The sequence below is a fragment of the Hibiscus syriacus genome, unplaced genomic scaffold (assembly GCF_006381635.1).
Source record: "Hibiscus syriacus cultivar Baekdansim isolate YM2019G1 unplaced genomic scaffold, ASM638163v2 tig00110156_pilon, whole genome shotgun sequence".
Classification (NCBI taxonomy): Eukaryota; Viridiplantae; Streptophyta; class Magnoliopsida; order Malvales; family Malvaceae; genus Hibiscus; species Hibiscus syriacus.
Genome location: NW_024062606.1, coordinates 1 through 20,355, shown reverse-complemented (window position 1 = coordinate 20,355; position 20,355 = coordinate 1). Strand labels below are relative to the sequence as shown.

The following is a 20,355-nucleotide window of genomic DNA, read 5'->3' as shown; positions in this document are numbered from 1 at the left end:
GCTGAGCATTATTATGAGTGGTTCAACAGTAACGGGAAACCGTTTCTACTTCCCGAGGATGCACGATGGCAGACCTTTCTACGACGTCGAAACTCTGTGACACGAAACATTTCATGCCTTCTAGAGAAGCTTGTTACAGACATTCCATTTGATGCAGCAATTTTTTTCTATAGATCTGCAACTAATCTAGGGTGATAGACATGACCGCCTTGCATCCAAGTTTGAGCTTGTCCCCCGAGCTTCACAAAAAGCGCCCCCAAACGAAAATATGTAGTTTTTACCAAAGTCGTTACAGGTAAGTGACGTGCACCCTTTAAGGTTGAATTGATTGCCTCAGCCACGTTGGTCGTCATGTGTCCGTATCGATATCCGCCATCATATGCGTTCGTCCACATTTCTTTATCGATGAGGCTGATGTAATCGTATCCTTCCTCGTTCTTCGCCCGTAAATCTTGAAGCATTGATTCAAACGTTCGAGAAAGTAATTCGAAACCTGATCAAAAAATGTATAACTTACTATCTTGCTTTCTTTGCAAAATTAAAATGATCAAAAAATGTATAACTTACTAACTTGCTTTCACTTACCCATGCGCACAATTAATTGACGCTCATCATTCTTCTTGTACCTTCCATGATAGTTCGCAGCAATGTGTCGGAGACAATACTTATGTTGGACAAAGAGTGGTTGCCACATTGGACCCATAATCAGCTCCATACATGTGTGCATGAGGGTCAGTTTGTGCCACATTTCCTGGAACTTCATCATCATCAGAGTTGAATTGCGATGATTCTGGGTGAATGAATAGTCTAGTATCAGCACCATCCGTACCAGGCTCACGAAGCGGTTCTTCTGGTGGAGATTATGGTTCCTCCATGCTCTCCACATTTAGGTCGAAGAACCTACTACTTGCACGCCTTCCCCTTGAACTGGATGGCATATCGACATTGAGATCGAAAAAGCTCGCAGTCGAATGCCTCCCCCTGGAGCTTGAAGCCATCGTGTCAAATGGAAACTGCACAGATGGTTGCGTCGATGACATCTCCATATGATCAAAGAAATTTGCAGATGAATGCCTTCCCCTTGAACTGGACGCGGTGTTGCCATACAGATTGTTCGTGGACCCACCTCGGTACATATCGTAAGGAGTTGCGGATGAATGTCTCCCCATTATGACATTAAAATCATTACACATTATTGTAGTCGAGCTGTCAACTTGTTCAGCCAGCCCATAGTGTGAGCTTAAAGATTGACCCTGAACAGCACGCACTTGAACAAAATGTGCATACATCTCAATAGCGGTGTCTGAATAATTACTTTGAGCTTCAACCATCATTTGAACACCATCATTGTTCGAAAGTTCGAACACTGTATAAGTTAATGACAACAATGATGTTGGAAATCTGTACTGCAACGACGACATTCTTCTACTACTTCCACCATAAATCTTCTTCGAAATCTTCGTTATCAGCTCCTCAAGAGTTATGTTTCTCCTGAATGATATTTTAACACGCTCATTTGATACGAAAACAACGACGGTTTCATCTTCTCGAATTTCACCATCATAATAAACAATAGCTGAAAGTCGTGTCATTCTTTGAGTTTAAAAGTGCGGCAATATTATATCTGCTAAAAAAATAACTGAAACAAACATGATTAAATAAATTATATATGAACGAAAATATAACACAATAAATTTTTTACATATCAACGTAAATAATTTAAATAATATAATTTTATATTATTACCTGCACCACAAAACTATTTTGACGTATGCTCCCGCTTTTCAATTTTATAAACATAAAATTAATTGAAAATAATTAGTATAATATTTTTTCAAATAATGATAATAAACAATAAGTATAATTAAAAAATTATAACAAAATTACCTTATAACGAAAAATTAAACGAACTTCTAAATCAAATATGAGAAAATTGTCAGAATTTTTACTCGTTGACGGAATTATTGTATTAATTTATAAGTTGAGATGAGAGATGCGAGAACCGGATGAGTGTATTTATAAACATATAAGGCGCGGTACCTGCACCGCGTTATATGTAATTATTATATAGCGTGGACCAGAGACCGCGATAAATATAATTTTGGTACGGCGTATAGCACGGCCCCTGATCCGCTCTATACCCCTACGTGACGTATAGCGCGGAGCAGGGGGCGTGCTATACCCCACGTGTAACCCAGTCAACGTATAACGCGGTACAGGGGCGCGCTATACTCCACGTGACGCCAAATCAATATATAGCGCGGTTTAAGGGAGCACTTTACTGCTACGGGTATTAGATCGAGAAGTATAATCTGATCGGTGTTAGATCGATAAATATATCAATCACCAATGATTTTTCGGGAAAAATACCAAGATAATGAGCAGAATATTTCCAGAGAAGGAAAATGCAAGTCCCTGAACAAAGTAGAAAGGAGGTGGAATAGAAATGCCACACAGCAGAGAGACAATTGTCTGGTAAGTGAAAAACAAAAGGAAGTCTATTTGGAAGGAGCTTGCCAGATTCCATTGTCATCGCATGGGCAAAGTGTGATCCTAGGGCTTCTAACATTCTCCAAATACTTCAATTTGGGGAATTTTTCCAGCATCTCTTTCCAGTTCATCTTAAAACCCACCAAGAACTTCAAATGCAAAGTGTCCACCTTCCACTTCTTCTTGTCATCATGTTTCAGGTAACTCAGTTTCCCACCTCTGATCGACAGATTCGTCAGCCTCCGCAGTTTCTTCGGTACCAGCCATTCAGGTGGATCGGTGTAAGGGAAGCATTGGAGGTCTAGTTTCACCAGATTCGCAAGTCCTACAAGATCTTCTTCTTCTTCCTTCACTCTCCACAAAACAGTAGCCGCGAAAACCCCAGTGGCCACCTGTTTAAAACGACTGTGGTCTCTTGGTCTCTTGGTTGCTGCTCACACCACTGTTTTGCTCGTCGTTACCCTCAACCTTAGTGGTCTTTGAATTCGCTTCACTGCCTTTATCGTCTCCCTTGTTCTCTTTTCCTGTTGAGGCTTTCGCTGCTGCCTGCTGGTTCTTGATATCCGATTTTGATTTACTGCTGTTAGTGTTTGGCATCCCTCTTGATCCCCACGCTATCCTCAACTTTTCAAGTTTCTGAAATCTATTGAGAGACCTCTCTTCATCATCAATATTGAATTTCGTGGTGTTGACATTGATGCTTAGTTTTCGCAGATTCTTTAAATTCGACAAGTCTTTGAGAGTGCATGAGTTTTGGGTATCAACAATCACAAAACCTTTGAGTACTTGAAGTTCCTTGAAATCACTCAGCCTCTTGGGCATATAATCAAGCAGGTAGCACTCAGATAAATCCAGGTAAGTCAGTTCCTTCAGTGAGCCGATCTTATCTGGTAATCTCCCCAGGTTGTGACATGCTCTAAGATCTAAGATCCTCAAGTTTCCAAGATTCTGAATAGTGCTGGGAATCTTTGGGATACCTGAAATACCTTGAAGACTAAGAAGCCTTAGATTCTTCATGTTCTTCAATCCTTTTAAGAAATCAATGTCTTCCACCTCAATATGGCGAGCCGTGGTTTCCCATTTACCCATGTAAAGAACTTTGAGCTCCGTCATCTTGGAAAACCACTCCGTAGGTAAAGCTGGAAATTGTTTGCTCAAATTAAACAATATCTGCAATTTATCAAATCGTTTACTAGCCGTCATCAATGTGTTCCTGTCGGGAAAATTGAACAGCATTTGCAGCTTTACTAGATCTACAGGTAGCTTTCCCTGCCCCGATTCTTCTTTAAGATACTCTGAGAACCAGGGAGCGGTGGCTCCTTCAGATCTCACCATGCATGCTTTTTTGCAAGATGAGAAATCCATGGTTGGTTTTCCTTCTTGGTCATAATCAAAGAAACGTGCATCTTTGGCAAACCTGTTCAAACACGAACGAACGATCGGGTCCATTTTGTAGCTTCTGGGCTCTAATCTGCTCTTCTTCAAAACAGGCTGGATAAGCCCTTTCTCCACGAAAATGTTGAGAGTTTCATTTACAATGTCCTTCTCATCTTCTCCTTCCTTTAGGGGTCCGATTAATTCTTCTCCAACCCACCAAAATCTCAGGAACCTCTTCTTTATCGCAGCATTTTCTGGGAAAATCGCGAAACACAAGAAGCAGAGCCTAAGCCTATCATCTTTAAGGCTTTATATTTTTCCTCGATTTCTTTGAAATAGCTTTCTTCAAAAAGAGTTGATCCGTATAGGTGAGGCAAATCCCCTGCATCTCGGGTGACGACTGTCGTCTGCAAACCCCGATTACCTTCGGAATTAATGCCGCCGCCCTGATGTTGCGACGGGATCAGGATCTTGACTCTGGTGATGTTGTTTCTCAACACACGGAGATTGTGCGGAACCTGTTTTGGCAACTCGTCTTTGTCTAGATCAGTCACGATGTCTTTGACATTGGCTTCAAGAGTTTTGAGTGGATCGCTTAGATCATTTTCGAACTTCTCGAGTTTCTGGAACGATCTGTACATATAATCAAGTTCTTTGTATAGTTTTCCCAGCTCGTGTAGCGCTTCCGTCTTACTGTATCCCCCACCATCTTTCCCCTTGTTGCTGCCATCCGTTTTTTGAGTCCTCTGGCTATCCTCGCCGCGGCTAACACCTCGGCTGGTAGTAGTAGACCCGTCTTGCTGATTTTCAGTCGCGGTGTTGGTGGCGACCGTGTTTTGGTGAGGTGGATTGGCCTTGGTTGCATATTTGTTGGTAAGCTCACACAACTTGGAAATGCGATCGATTATATCTTGAATGGGTGAGAGAATCGGTTTATCTGGACTGGTAGACATGGTTAATGCAGTATTTGCTCAAGCAAGTGAGAGCGGGACAACCATAAAGATGAAGCTAAAGCTCTGTAGTTGTGGTAGGATGATTCAAAAAATAAAAGAGAGAGACTTTCTTTGGAGGTCAACAAAGAGATAAAATTAAACTTACAGACAAACGCTGCCTTATTTGAGTTGGCAGTACTCCCATATCAATCAATGAGATAGATTGCTACGCACGTGTTAATTTTTCTGATTTATCCATCCATCTATTTTTAAGATTTCATTTTAATTATTTAATTATTATTTTAAAATTATATTCAACATTATATTTTAATTATTAGTTGTTAATAAAATGAATGAAAATGTTTGATATTATTTTTTTTAGAATAATGTAGTATTACTTTATAGTGATCTATTAATATTATCGTTAATTTTATAACAACATACTAAAATAAAATTAAAATGTAACATTAAATATGATTTTAAAAAATAATTGGATGACTGAATAAATAAATTATTTTTGAAAAAACTTTACATTTAATACTTAAAATATTAGTTTTGATTTATTTTAGTACCTAAATTTTTATTTTTTAAATAATACCTAAAATTTATTTTTATTTTATTTTAGTAATCTTCCGTCAAAAACTTAACATGGTTAATACATAAACTATTAATTTTGGTTTGTTTTATTACTCAAACTTTTATTTTTTTCTTCAAAAATTAACGATAAATTTTGAATAAAGGTAATAAAATGAAACAAAAATTAAACTTTAGGTTTGATTTTGAAAAAAATCAAAGCTTAGGTACTAAAATGTACCAAAAGTGATCATTTAGATTCTAAACGTGTAATTTACCCTAGGTTTTTAGTTATAAATTAAATAAATAGATAAAGTTGGCAAAATAATTTTAAGGGTAAATTAAACGGATTATCACTGTACTTTTCTCTATTTCATATTTCACTCATTTTACTTTAAAACTGGTCAATTTCATCACTGAATAATTGACAAATTTGGTCACTCGGTCGTTTCCCCACTAACGGTCTTTTCCAAAAACCCATTTCCCTTTCAATCCATCGTCTCCAGCAACAGTCCCGGTGTCATCTCCTGAGTAAAACCCAACCACCACCTGCCCAAAATCGATTGTTAAAACGTCGTAAATTGTGAGAATGTCGCTCAACGTTGCTGCAGATTTTTGTGATTTCCGACCGATTCCATCACCATTGCACCTCACCCCTTTCACCACTAAGTTCTTTGCCTAGTTTCGACCGAAACCTAGGTGGTAATGTCCCATCACCATCGCTCTATCATCGTGCAAGTGGGCTTGAGACAACATTGGTGGGAGTACTGGAAACAACCTTTAGTGGGGAAATGGTCGAGTGACCAAATTTGTCAATTATATTAAGTTTAGTGATGAAATAGACTAAAATAGGAAATAGAGAAAAGTAAAGTGATGATTCGTGTAACTTACCCTAAATTTTAAAGGTATACAATGGTTGGTCGGGGAGATTCCCAAATCAAGTCAATGGTCAATGCCCTTTAAGTCAATTATTGCAACAAAAAACATAAAAGTAGATATATATATATATATATATATATATATATATATATATATATATATATATATATATATTATGAAAGTAGGAGGGTAAAAACCTTTTCGTTTGGTTTACGAAATGTAATATTATCGGTGGTAATAAAAGATTACCAGAGAATAAGATTACTGAGAATGTTGTATTTTATGTTTGGTTGGTTTAGCAGGAATGTAAAATTAATGTGTTTGGTTAAAGGAATAAAAGATTATTGGAATGTATATTTGACCAAATTGTCCTTTTTTTTTTATATATTTATTATTTTAACAAATTAGAAAATATTTATATATTTTCTTTAAAAAATTTAAATTCATAAAATTTATATAATTTTTTTTACAAAATTGAAAATATAAAAAGGTTTAATGAAATGATAAAATTTTATTTTAACACATGAACTTCATATAAAATTTTAATTATAGATTTTTTTTTGTAAATCTAAAATAATATAAGGATAAATTTGTAATTCAACCTTCGTAGAATTTTTATTATTCAAAATTACCTGACCCTTATTTCCATATGTAATGGGGTAAGGAGGAGGTAGAATAGTAGGCTGCCCCCAACACCAGGTTGAGAGCAGCTTCCGTAGAAGACCTCTGAAATATAAAATACCTTCCGTGCGACTCGATTCCACGACCCCAAGGTTAAGAACATTGTGCTCTACCAACTGAGCTGGATGGTATTTAGAATTTTTATTATTCAATCACATAATAAGGATATTTTTTTAAATAAATTTTTTTAAGGGCATTTTAGTCCAAAACGCCGGTAATCCAACAATACCTAAGGAAATAGAGGTAATGACATTCCCGGTAATATACCTCAAAAAATTCACTATTGGTAATATAAGATTACCGGGAATGACATTCCCAATCAACCAAACGGGGAATGTGGATTTCATTTCCATGAAAATCTCACATTCCTCCAACCAAACGCACCCTTAATTATCTATCACATATACATATGTTCTTTTAATTAATTTAATATTTATATCTGTTTTAACGTTTTATATATATTTGTTATTTGAAATTATTATTTTTATAAATATTATATTTTTGTTTCTAAAATAATTTAATGTATATTTATTAAATATATATCAAATGCTTAGGATCTAAATTTCACAATCATTTTTCTCCTTTTTAAGTATTTTACGATCAAATTCCGACCATTTGAATATTACTTTTGAGTTGCAGATATAAACAAGCAGCGCATGTCATCTCCACATCCACAACAGTTGGTGATGGGCACATGACCAGATTAATTAATTCACTTATAATATAACCTTGTTGAATCTTCAGCACAAGTGGACCTATGGTTTCGTTTTTAAACTTCATCTTCAATTAAAAGAACATTTTTTAATAAAGAAAGTCCAACATGCATGGGTTGGACCGTGGTGGTTCTGTTTGGTTGTATTAATAGCTACCTGACGGGGTAGATCAAAAATAAATCATACAGTACCATCTTTTATCTAACTCTTGCTTGCAAAATTGCAGAGTCTTCAATTTTTTATTAATTACAACGTGTCGTATATATTTATGTTGGACCGTGGGTGGTCTCCGTGTCGTATTACAGTGGGACATCAGACACCCAACTATTGCTTGGAAAATTGCAAATGGTTCCTGTTTTACGTATTACAATGAGACTTATGTTTGATATTAAGGCTTTTCAGATTGGAAAAATAATTAAAGTCTACATAAAAAATTTTATATTAAAGAGATAAGATTTAATATAATTAGATCTTATTTATTTTTATAGAAAGAAAAATTAACTAACATAAAAAAATATTAATATTTTACATGAAAAACTTTATTTAAAAAATTACGAACACAAGAGAAAAGTATCTAGTAATGAAGAAAAAAGAAGAATGAAATAGGAATTTCATAAATAAGTATTTGAAATTTATTTATAGGGATAATCATGGATGGACCTTGTGTCGTTCTAAAAATTTAAAATTATTATATATTTTAAATTTTATTTATGTATTTTCAACTGAAAATTTATTTCCGTTCCCCTAAAATCTTATAAGTTTAAGTTCGTTATTCCCCTTTAAATTTTATACGTTCAAGTTCACCTTCTAACACAAATCTAATCAACGTAAAAGGAAAAAAGCTTGGTACTTCAAATTAAGTTAAATTACTTTGTATAATTATATATTAATCTTATGTCTTTATTAGTTTGTGTTAGATGGAATTCAGATCAAACTCTAATATCTAACGTATTGTTAATTTGCATTATCTAATTTCTTCTTCTTCGTTTTGGGAGGTAATTTGAGCCGTATACAAAGTAACAGAGCATTTGAAGAAAACACCATAATCTATGATTTGGCACAGTATTACACATTACATTTCTCCACAGCTAACTTGGAAATGAGCAGAAATACAAACGCAAAAGCACATGTAAAGAAAGAAAATGATGAAATCTGGAGGGAAAGTAGTGGTCTATTTCCCGACAATCAATTTAGCCCTTGCATGTCCCTCATTGATTTGGAACTGCTCCCCAAGGCCAAAGTAAGCCCTCTGCAACCAAATAAAGTAATGAGCTCCCCACCTTTGCTGACCTGCTGAGCGTGCGTGTTTGCTCGGCAGTGACTCCCAGCATACGACACCGATTCCACCCACACCCTGGCCATCAGTTTCCATTTATCCAATCCTTCCTCCTCCAGCTTGTTTAGTTCTTGAGCAAACATGCTGGCATCGAACAGTGCGGATTTACTTCTATCTCCCTTCACTTCCTCATGTTTAACATCTGTCGTCACCGAAAGAATCGCCTCACAGGCCTTGGTTTCAACGGTTCCTCTCCTTTTCATGTTTTCCGCCCGTGATGGTAAAACCTTGCCTTCAAAGAATCGTTCAGCCTCGGCGCAAGTGTCCCTGAATCTCATTTTGCCAATGCCTCCTACAGCAGACATCATCGTTGGCCGCCAAATTAAGAGATACAACATGTAGTCCGAGAGAAGCTTACTAAATTCTCGATGACCGATACTTTTCTCGTCCAGCCATAGTAGCAGAGATCAGTAGCAATGTGCCACAATAGAATGCTTTCGTCGCATGGAACATCAGTTATAAACGGCATCAGCGTGCTGCAGTCGACTTTCGTGTCGCTATCCACTATAACCCAATCACCCCTGGCAGTGGAAATCCTCTTGGCCGTTTCAGGGTCATCTGCATAGTCGGCTTTGGTTTTCAGTTCCTCAAATATGAACTCCCATAGCGATTTAGTGAATGGCTCGCGGGCTACATATATTATCTCATCTATGAAGTCCCGAAGTCCCATACTTCCCATGATGAAATCATGAGCATAGCCAGAAAAAACACCAATCTTTTTGAAGATTTCGTTTAACACATCAATGTTCTTGAGCCCATCGACGACAAAGGTGATGGCGCGATTTTGTCCTTAATAAAAAATAAAAGATAATCCCTCTATCACATCAGAAAGTAAACCAATGACTGCTTTCTTGATTTTTTTTATCAAACCAAGTAAAAACATCCCTCAATGTGCAGGAAGGTGCTGATGTTCTCACCGATAACAAGTGGCCATCTCGTGAACTTGTGGATTCTACATGTAGACACTGTTTTTGTTCGGGTCATTATTATTAGTATCACTATTATTATTATTATTAATTATATACTACAGCAAAACAAAATTTTAGCGGCGCTTTTTTAGTCTTATAGCGGCGTTTTAAAGTGACGCTAAAAGCACTTACGGCGATAGGAAAAACGCCGCAAGAAGCGCCGCTAAAACTAGTGTCGAAAGTTAGCGGCGTTTTTGAACTAAAAATGCCGCCATATGTTAAGATCTATAGCGATGTTTTTGGAACAAATGCTGCAAAAGATCGATATCTATAGCGGGGTTTTTGGAACAAAACCCGTAAAAAATCGATATCTATAGCAGCGTTTTTTTGGAACAAACGCCGCAAAAGGTCAATATATATAATGCCGCAAAAGGTTAGATATATAGCGACTTTTTTGAACAAACGCCGCAAAAGGTTGAGATCTATAGCGGCGTTTTTTGAACAAACGTCGCAAAAGGTCAGATCTATAACGACATTTTTTAGAACAAACACCGTAAAAGATCGATATCTATAGCGGCGTTTTTGGAACAAACGCCGCAAAAATCGATATCTATAGCGGCATTTTTGAAACAAACGCTGAAAAATGTCAAGATATATAGCGACGTTTTTGGAAAAAATGTCACAAAAGGTCAGATCTATAGCGGCGTTTTTGGATACAAACGCCGCTAATTACCTTTCTTTAGCTAAGATTAATTGATTTTGCATATTTCATTTCTATTGTACATCACTTAAATTTAATATCATGTAGATTAATCTAATTAACAACCTCCATACATTTTCATTAAGACACAAATTATGCAGAAAAATACTTAAAAACAAAATAAATTAATATTTATAAACATTAAAATTAAATATAATGTAGTTTGACATTGTTCTTCATTGCAATAATCCAATAAGACATTTTTAATAAAGGCCAAGGAAATTAAAAAATGACACTCTACTTCCAACCAAACCCAGAATTACATGTAGATTGAGACCTTCTTTACCAAAGAAAATGAAACCTAAAATCAGGACGAGAATAGTCTTCATATGGCCAAGCACTTGGACGATACGACCGTAAACCTGCCGATGCAGATAAACTGGCTGAGGTTGGTCCACACGGCAATGGTCCAAGACAGGATTATGAAAAACTGTAAGAAGAGAGCATCACATATTATTTACAGCAGTCATAATTACCTGCATGCAAAATATTAATAATCCATATGTCTACTTGCACTAGCACATGAACTTCAGAATGTAGAGTTCATGTTCATGGTTCTCCAGTTACAAAAACAGTGCATGACAAGATTAAAAGTAAGTATGATGGTTAAATCTTCCATGTTTTCTTAATCATTAATCCTAGTTATATGACCAAATGCAAGGATGGAAGTAAGTTCTTAGTACGCTCGATACAGACAAAGTATTTCTGATAAAATACCAATACAACTTAAGTTAAAATGATGTATCATAACAAGCTATATTCTAGTAAACTCTAATAAGAACCGTACCACAAATATGGCAGTGTAATTATAGGCATAAACCTTTTTCTCTATTAACCAGTAGTCCACAAAATGACCAGAAAGCAGCAGGCTTGCAGCTTGTATCGGAGCAATATGTCCCAATAAATCAAAAGATCCTAAAGAATGCTTGCGTTGAAGATAATGTACATACTACAAAATGATAAATAAAATTAAAAAACAAAAAAAGGAGCCAAAATATCAATCCAACTACAAGATCAAGAAATGGTCGGTGCTTCATTTATGGAATGGACCAGCCCATGAAAAATACATAGAGAACCTTGTTCAATCATAACATTAGTTGAAATTAATATCTGAAATCTTACAACTTAATTATAGCTGTGACACAGTAACAAATGGGACACAAAATCAAAGTATTTCTTAGGTGAATATTGTTAACTTTTGACTTGCACCATCAGAACTAACATAGTCATAACAAATCATATTATAAAAAGATATTTTTTATATTTAAGGAATTTAAGACAATGAGAGTAGCTCTCTCTCATCCTACAATAATGACCCATCGATAAGTTATCATACACAAGCTGAAGAAAACAATGCTGATCAAAGTTAACTCTATTGTCTATCTACCATTAAAATATTTGGTCACTTCTTAACCCTCATCCATTAGTAAAAGCTCTCAAAGGAATATGCCAAAGCATATTAGAAATGCTAAAGTATGGTTTGGAATCTTATAATCAATTTCTTATGCATGTGTACCAACTATATTTGTACAATATTTGTTTAAAATATATTTTGATTCATAATGCATGATTGCATTGATAAAAAAGCAACATCATTATAACATCTAAACTCAACCACCAAATCCAATATTAGTCCAGACAGTTCTCAAGTAATATCAAGCATTATACTTATCTACATAAATTCTATCTCTAACAATATTTTATTGTTTATAAGAGTTACTAGACATTTGAAAAAGTTAGGCCTGCTTCAATTGGAAAGAATTTTTTTTCCATTGACTGAAGAAAGATCATCTCCTGGAAGACAGAATTATTACCTTTATTAACTTCTGGCTTTTGGTGGATGTTCATCATGGTTGGAACAGATGGTTCATACACATATGCATCAAGCACTCCTACCTTCAATCCACACCTGTTAGCTAATGAAACCACCAAATTAACTACAAATATTGCAAATAAACCAACATGAGTGAAACAAATCCCTGGAAAAATGGTATTCCTAACCTATGAACATGAAAAAAAGAATAGATCACCAGCAGTGGTAGACTTGCCAACACCACCTTTACCAGAGGCAACAACAATCACATCGTTAACCCCTTTAATTCTCAGCTAATCGTTTCTTAACACTGAATAGTTCCTAACACCCCAAGCCTCTGCCCAAAGGAAAAACAAAAAGAAAAACTCAATTTTTGAATCAACCCAAAAACAAGAGTCATTTTCTTAACAAGAAATGAAGGTTTAATTAGTGAAACCAATGAAGCACAAAGGCCTTTAATCTTACAACAAAAGGTCGCCAGAAGCCCTTCATTGAAAAATCACTTAACTAACAGTTAGCGAGACTCACAAACACAACCATAACAGCAAAAAAAATTGCATCTTTATTCACTAAGACGATGCGATGGCTGGGAATAATTATTAAAGGCAGGTGAAGGGGAACGCTGAAGCCAGCAACTTAGATCGACGACCCATATTATACTTGGTACAGTTCTTACACTACCTAGAAAATACTAAAAATGAAATAAACAACATTTGGAGCTTGGCAATGAACCGTTAATGTTAGAAGCCAATGGAAGAAAAAGCAGTCGAAAATCCAAATTAAAAGTTTAGACAAATTGGATCAACATATCAAACAAGAAAAACAGATGAAGATAAACTAAACGTATTAGATTAAAATCATATCCAGTAGAATCAAACAACATAAGCCATAGAATCAAGAACAAATACAATTCATCTAATCCCATAGATACAAAAGCATGCCATAAAAAGCCACATTATCAAAGTACAAACTATAGATTCGAAACCCTAGGATTTATAAACCCAGAAAAAATAGATAAAATAAGTCAATAGATTAGAGTTTTCCTCCAAACAATTTAAGTGCAAAAGCTTGAAAAAATAGATCTAATAGCCAGAAAAAAGGTTATCATAAGCGAATAGTAGATACTATTCGTACCTCAAATTAGAGAGCCGAGCATTGATGGCGACACGTTGGAAGCCTCGATAGCTTTGACCGGCGTCGAGCATCACCAGTTTTGCGTGGATGGAAAAGATGAAAAAGGGGAAAGAGATTGAAAAAATAGATCTAATAGCGAGAAAAAAAAGGCTTTCATAAGTGAATATCAAATACTATGTTCGACGGAGATGGGCAAGAGGAAAAGGGGATCGTGGGAACAAATGGAAAATAGGAAATGGATTTGAACAATTAAAATTATCAAATATTGCGGCGTTTGTGTAAAAATGCCGCTAAAGTTATAATCTGTTGTGACATTGATTGAAAAAAGCCACTATAGGTGAACCCTATTATGACATTTTTATAAAAATGCCACTAAAATACTAATCTATTATGGCGTTTGTCAAAAAATGCCACTATAGATGGACCTATTGCGGAGTTTGTATAAAGATGCCGCTAAAGTACTACTCTGTTGTGGCGTTTATGGAAAAACGCCACTACATGTACCTATTGCGGCGTTTATATAAAAATGCTACTAAAGTACTACTCTATTGCAGTGTTTGTTTAAGAAACGCTACTAAAATATCATTTTGTGGCTTTTGGATTGTAAACGTCGCTCTACGTTTAAAGTTTATTGCATTTACTTTTCAAACGCCACTAAAAGTGTCGCTACAGAACAATTTTACTATAGTGATAATAACATTTTTATTTTATTTTTCAGGTTACCTAGGCCCAACCCGAAGCCCAACAAAGCCCAAATTATAAAATATCAATCAAACCCGATCCAGGCCCAGCATCAGGCCCAATTTGACAACTCAAACTTAATTAAGGTTTTACCCTTTTCTGTTTCAGTAGTCTCATGCCATAACCGTTGGATCAGATTTGATCCAACGATCCACGTTAACCTAGATTAGGGTTTTTTCATATCCCTTAAGTCAACAGTAGCAGCCGCCGACCGAAGGTTGATCTAAACCGTCCAATCAAGCGTATGATCCATGCGTCAGCCGTTCGAACTCCTGTCGTATGATCCACTATCGGTTGATAGTCTCACCACCGCCGCCGTCATCAGAACATGTCGAACAATATTCAAGATCAACCAAACACATCAAGTTAATAAAAATACCTAACCTAATCCGAAAAAAAACCCATTAAAAATGAGATCCGTCATACAAAAACCGGGATTTCACCTAGGGAAATCATATCCCTACCAAAAAATCACTGATGCCGAAACCCCACCATAAATCAACATGCAACAATCCAAAATAAAAAGGAGAGTGGTTCGAACGAAAAAAATAGAGAATAGAGGGGGAGTTTTCAGTGAGAGGAACCAGGGGGAAACCGAAGAAAAAACAAAAAGAGGAACCATTCGAACAACAACTAAAAAAATGAAATAGTAAAAAGAGACTATCTTCTCTTCGGCACCCATCATCGCACAGTCACCGGAGTGGAAAGGAGTACCCGCCAGAGGTAACTCCCTTTTTTTCTTCGGGTTTATAATGTAAAGGGGTTAAAAGAGGGTAATTTTGAGCTTTGAGGGTTTGAGATAATATGATTTTAGGGTGTTTCCCTCGCCGGAGCCATCGATTTACGATGGCTGTAAGGGTTTAAGCCTTTTAGTGAATTACAGTTATTATGTTTTGGTCGTTAGTGTAGCAATGTTTCGATAGGCATGTTAGTAGATCAAGTAGTTGGGAAGTAGTAGATATACCAAGGTTTATACCAGTACTCCAGTGCAGATCATATGTATGTCTCAGCTTTTTTATTGGGCATGTATATTTTAAACATTATTGTCCAGTTGAGTTGTAGATTCAGTCAAGTTGGTCTGTAATATTTTTGAAGTGTAAATATTTTATTTTGGAGATCCTCAGTGAAAGATTTTTATTATATTTCAATTTATTTTATGGTCATTTTAAAGTATGAGAAAGTAAGTTTAAAGTTGGTTAGCCACTTCGGTGGTTCCGTGTAGCACCTTAAATCGGTCGACTGTGTGTCGTACAGGTGTAGGGTGTTATAATAAACTTTGATTTCCCTCCCACGAGGATGCTTTTAAAATTTATCTTGAGATTTTATCTTATATACGACCATTTTCGGCTCTCATAAGAAAAAAAAATTGAAAGCTCATCATAAGATTTCATTCTGATGACATTCTTGAAAACATTCAAAATAGTTGCCTTCATACATGTACATTCTTTTACAAGCCTTTCAGGTTAGAAAGGATTAATGACAACTAAACCTCCTCAATATGAAAGAGCAATATCATCATAAACTACCAGATCCTCTTCAACGTGAATAAGCAGTGTCGTTTCCAACATCAAATTATCTCCAAGCAATCAGATTTCCTCAACAAGAAGGAACAATGTTGTTTTCAGATGCGCAATCACCCAAATATGACTAGACGTCCTCAACGCGAAGGAATAATGTCGTCCACTAACTAGACCTCCTCAACGCGAAGGAGAAATGTCATCATCAGATGGACATCAAGCATGTTGAAAATTAAAGAACAAGTTGGGCTGCTAAGTAGCAGCCGGCTGCTAAAACAAATTGGGGAGGGGGGCTGCCCAAAATATTTTTATTTTTAATTACAATATTAGTCCCTAAGTTTTAACTATAAATACCCTAGCTCATTTAGCTTCAAAATCATCCCAAAATCTTCTAGTTCTCTCTCAAGTGTGTTGTGTAAACACCTGTAAATTTTCTCTTAGTAAAAGATCTGCAGCAGTCCGGAGACGTAAGCATAAATTGGCTGAACTCCGTTATCAAATTTCGGGTATTATTTTTCCGCTTTTATTTCGCATTCTCACTAATCTGGTTATAGGGAAATTACTTGTACTTGGTTTATTTCCTAACAACTGGTAATCAGAGCTTTTGGTTGTGAATTTTGTCAATTTTCTGCGAGGTTACTATTCATTACTATTCACGTGAATAGTGAATTTCGTGAATAGTGAAATTCGGTCGGCGATACGAGTTTGTCGACGGAGGGTTCTAATACGGCGGTTCGCAGATATTGTCAGAAACGATCCAAACGAAGCCAGATTCGAGTGGAGCGATGGCTGCAGACGAAGGGAAGGTGAAAATTGAAAAGTTCGATGGTGCGGACTTTGGCTTTTGGAAGATGCAGATTGAAGATTTTCTGTATTAGAAAAATCTATATCAACCTCTTTCAGGAAAGCAACCAGAGGGCATGAAGAATGAAGACTGGCTCTTCTCGACAGACAAGCCCTCGGAGTTATCCGACTGACGTTGTCCCGAAATGTTGCTTTCAACATAGCAAAGGAAAAGACCACAGCAGGTCTTATGGCAGCTCTCTCCAGTATGTATGAGAAGCCATCGGCCTCAAACAAAGTTCACTTGATGAGGCGATTATTCAATTTGCGGATGACAGAAGGGGCATCAGTGGCTCAACACCTGAATGAACTCACACAATCACAACCCAGTTGAGTTCTGTGGAAATTGAATTCGATGATGAAGTTCGAGCTTTAATTCTCTTATCATCTCTACCAGACAGTTGGAATGCTACTGTTACAGCAGTTAGCAGCTCGTCGGGAAATAGTAAATTGAAATTCGACGATGTTCGGGATCTGGTACTGAGCGAAGAAATTCGACGGAGAGAATCGGGTGAAGCATCAACCTCCTCAGCCTTGCACACGGAGTCCAGAGGGAGAACTTCAGAAGAAATTCAAAACATGGCAGATCCAAATCCAGACGGGAAAAATCCAGAACGGGAAAGAAAGATTTTACCTGTTATAATTGTGGCAAGAAAGGTCACTTTAAAAGAGATTGCCGAGCACTGAAGAAAGATACTGGTGCACAGGAATCTGCCAACGTGACAGAGGAGACAGGTGATGCCATGATTCTAAGCGTCAACAGTCCGATTGAATCATGGATCTTGGATTCAGGGGCATCTTTCCACTCCACCCCATGCCAAGAAATCATGGAGAACTATATCAGTGGTGATTTTGGGAAGGTTCATCTTGCTGATGATGAAACCTTGAAGATCGTCGGAAAAGGAGATATCCGACTAAAGCTGCCAAACCAGACCACCTGGAAGCTGACAGGAGTGAGACATATTCCTGGCCTCAAAAGAAATCTGATTTCTATTGGACAGCTTGATGGAGAAGGATACAGTACAACCTTTTCAGGTTGTGAATGGAAGATTACCAAAGGAGCACTCGTCATTGCTCGTGGTAAGAAGACTGGTACTCTCTATGTAACCTCAAATTTAGAGAATATCATTGCAGTAGCAGATGCTGATGGGAAATCAAACCTATGGCACCAAAGGCTTGGCCATATGAGCGAGAAAGGAATGAAGATACTTCTGTCAAAAGGGAAGTTTCCGGATCTAAAGAATGTAGATGTCGGACTATGCGAGGATTGCATCTTTGGCAAACAAAGAAAGTCAGTTTTGCAAAGATTGGCAAGACACCCAAGGCAAAGGTTAGAATTGATTCATACTGATGTATGGGGACCATCCCCAGTTCCATCTCTTGCAGGCTCACTATATTATGTCACCTTCATCGATGATTCAACAAGGAAGGTGTGGGTTTATTTTCTGAAGAAGAAATCAGAAGTCTTTGATACCTTCAGAAAATGGAAGGCTATGGTGGAAAATGAGACTGGTTTGAAAGTCAAGAGGTTGAGGTCTGACAATGGAGGAGAGTACAGAGTAGATTCAGAGATTTCTGCGCAAACAATGGGATTAAGATGGAGAAAACAGTTCCCATAACACCGCAGCAGAATGGCGTAGCAGAGCGCATGAACAGAACTCTGAATGAACGTGCTAGAAGCATGAGGATACATGCCGGATTGCCCAAATTTCTATGGGCTGAAGCTATCAACACTGCAGCTTACCTGATCAACCGTGGGCCCTCTGTTCCTTTGGATGGCGGAATACCAGAGGAAGCTTGGAGCAAGAAAGAAATAAACCTTTCATACTTAAGAGTGTTTGGTTGTATTTCTTATGTACACATAGACTCTGCTGAAAGAAGTAAACTTGATGCTAAGTCCAACAAATGTGCCTTTGTTGGTTATGGTGGGATGAGTTCGGTTACCGGTTTGGGACTACGAAAATCGAAAGATCATCAGAAGCAGAGACGTCATTTTCAATGAAAATGTGATGTACAAAGACAGGTCAACCGCAGAATCAAGTAATACGAGGCTGAAACAAAGGAATTTGCTGAGTTCGAGGAGATTTCTAAAAATGATGTTCAGATCAGTCCTGAAGCAGTTCAAGAGGAAGAACCAGGCACACCAGAACTGAGACGCTCCTCCAGAATTCCTAAACCAACCCAACGGTATTCACCTTCTTACACTACTTGTTGCTGACTGACAATGGTGAACCAGAGTGTTATGATGAAGCAATGCAAGTGGAGGATTCAGTCAAGTGGAAGTCTTCCATGAAAGATGAGATGGACTCGCTTATGTCAAATCAGACATGGGAATTAGCTGAATACCACCAGGAAAGAGAGCGCTCCATAACAGTGGATTTACAGGATCAAAGAAGAGCACGATGGGAGAAAACGTTACAAAGCAAGATTGGTTGTCAAAGGATTTCAGCAAAAAGAAGGTATTGATTACAATGAAATTTTCTCTCCAGTCGTGAAACTATCTACAATCAAACTGGTGTTGAAAATTGTAGCTGCAGAAAATTTACATCTTGAGCAGTTAGATGTAAAGACAGCTTTCCTTCATGGTGATTTGGAGGAAGAAATCTATATGAGGCAGCCAGAAGGCTTCATAGAGGCAGGCAAGAAAAACCTGGTATGCAGGTTGAAGAAGCTGTATAGTTTAAAACAGCTCCTAGACAGTGGTACAAGAAGTTCGATAGTTTCATGGGTAGTAGTGGTTTTACCAGATGCCAAGCAGATCATTGTTGTTACATCAAGAGGTTCGACAACAGCTTCATTATTTTATTATTACGTTGATGACATGCTCGTTGCAGGCTCAAACATGCAAGAGATTATACACTTAAAGCAAAAATTGTCGAAGCAGTTTGCTATGAAGGATCTGGGCGCTGCAAAGCAGATTCTTGGGATGAGGATCAAGAGAGACACAAAGTCGGGGAATTTGATGTTATCACAGGCTGAGTACATCAACAAAGTACTCTCCAGGTTCAACATGCAAGATGCTAAACCAGTAAATACACCTTTAGGTGTTCATTTCAGACTCTCCAAGAACAGTCACCAAAGACGGAGGAAGAACGTGCACACATGGTGAAGGTGCCGTATGCCTCAGCAATTGGAAGTCTGATGTATGCCATGGTTTGTACCAGACCAGATATTGCTCAAGCAGTGGGAGCTGTTAGCAGGTACATGAATAATCCAGGCAAAATACACTGGGAAGCAGTCAAATGGATCCTTAGATATCTGCGAGGTACCACAAACAAAGCACTTTGTTTCAAAGGTGGAGATACGATACTGACAGGCTATGTAGATGCTGACTTAGCCGGAAATGTGACATCAGAAGAAGCACTACAGGTAGTCTATACTCTAGGAGGAACCGCAGTGAGTTGGGTTTCTCAACTACAGAAGATAGTTGCTCTCTCCACAACCGAAGCAGAATATGTCGCTGTTACGGAAGCCAGCAAAGAGATGGTCTGGCTCCAAAGTTTCTTGAATGAGTAGGCAAGAAACAAGAAAACAATGTCTTGTATGCGACAGTCAAAGTGCTATCCATCTAGCGAAGAATCCGTCTTTTCATTCCAGGACGAAGCACATACAATTGCGATATCAATTTTATCCGGTCTCTTCTGGAAGATGGGATTTT

The 20,355-nt window shown here is 37.2% G+C and overlaps 1 protein-coding gene and 1 pseudogene across 1 annotated transcript; both read right to left on the bottom strand.

Annotated features, from left to right (window-relative positions):
- Positions 1-2,446: 2,446 nt before the first annotated feature.
- Positions 2,447-4,820, bottom strand: LOC120216144 (disease resistance RPP13-like protein 4). The gene is made up of 2 exons (XM_039213659.1): positions 4,292-4,820; positions 2,447-4,166 (listed from the first exon to the last, which is right to left on the bottom strand). The coding sequence occupies exons 1-2, from the start codon at positions 4,818-4,820 to the stop codon at positions 2,887-2,889; spliced, it is 1,809 nt and encodes a 602-aa protein (XP_039069590.1). The 3' UTR covers positions 2,447-2,886.
- Positions 4,821-8,782: 3,962 nt separating this feature from the next.
- Positions 8,783-9,729, bottom strand: LOC120215848 (annotated as a pseudogene).
- Between the last annotated feature and the right edge of the window lie 10,626 nt (positions 9,730-20,355).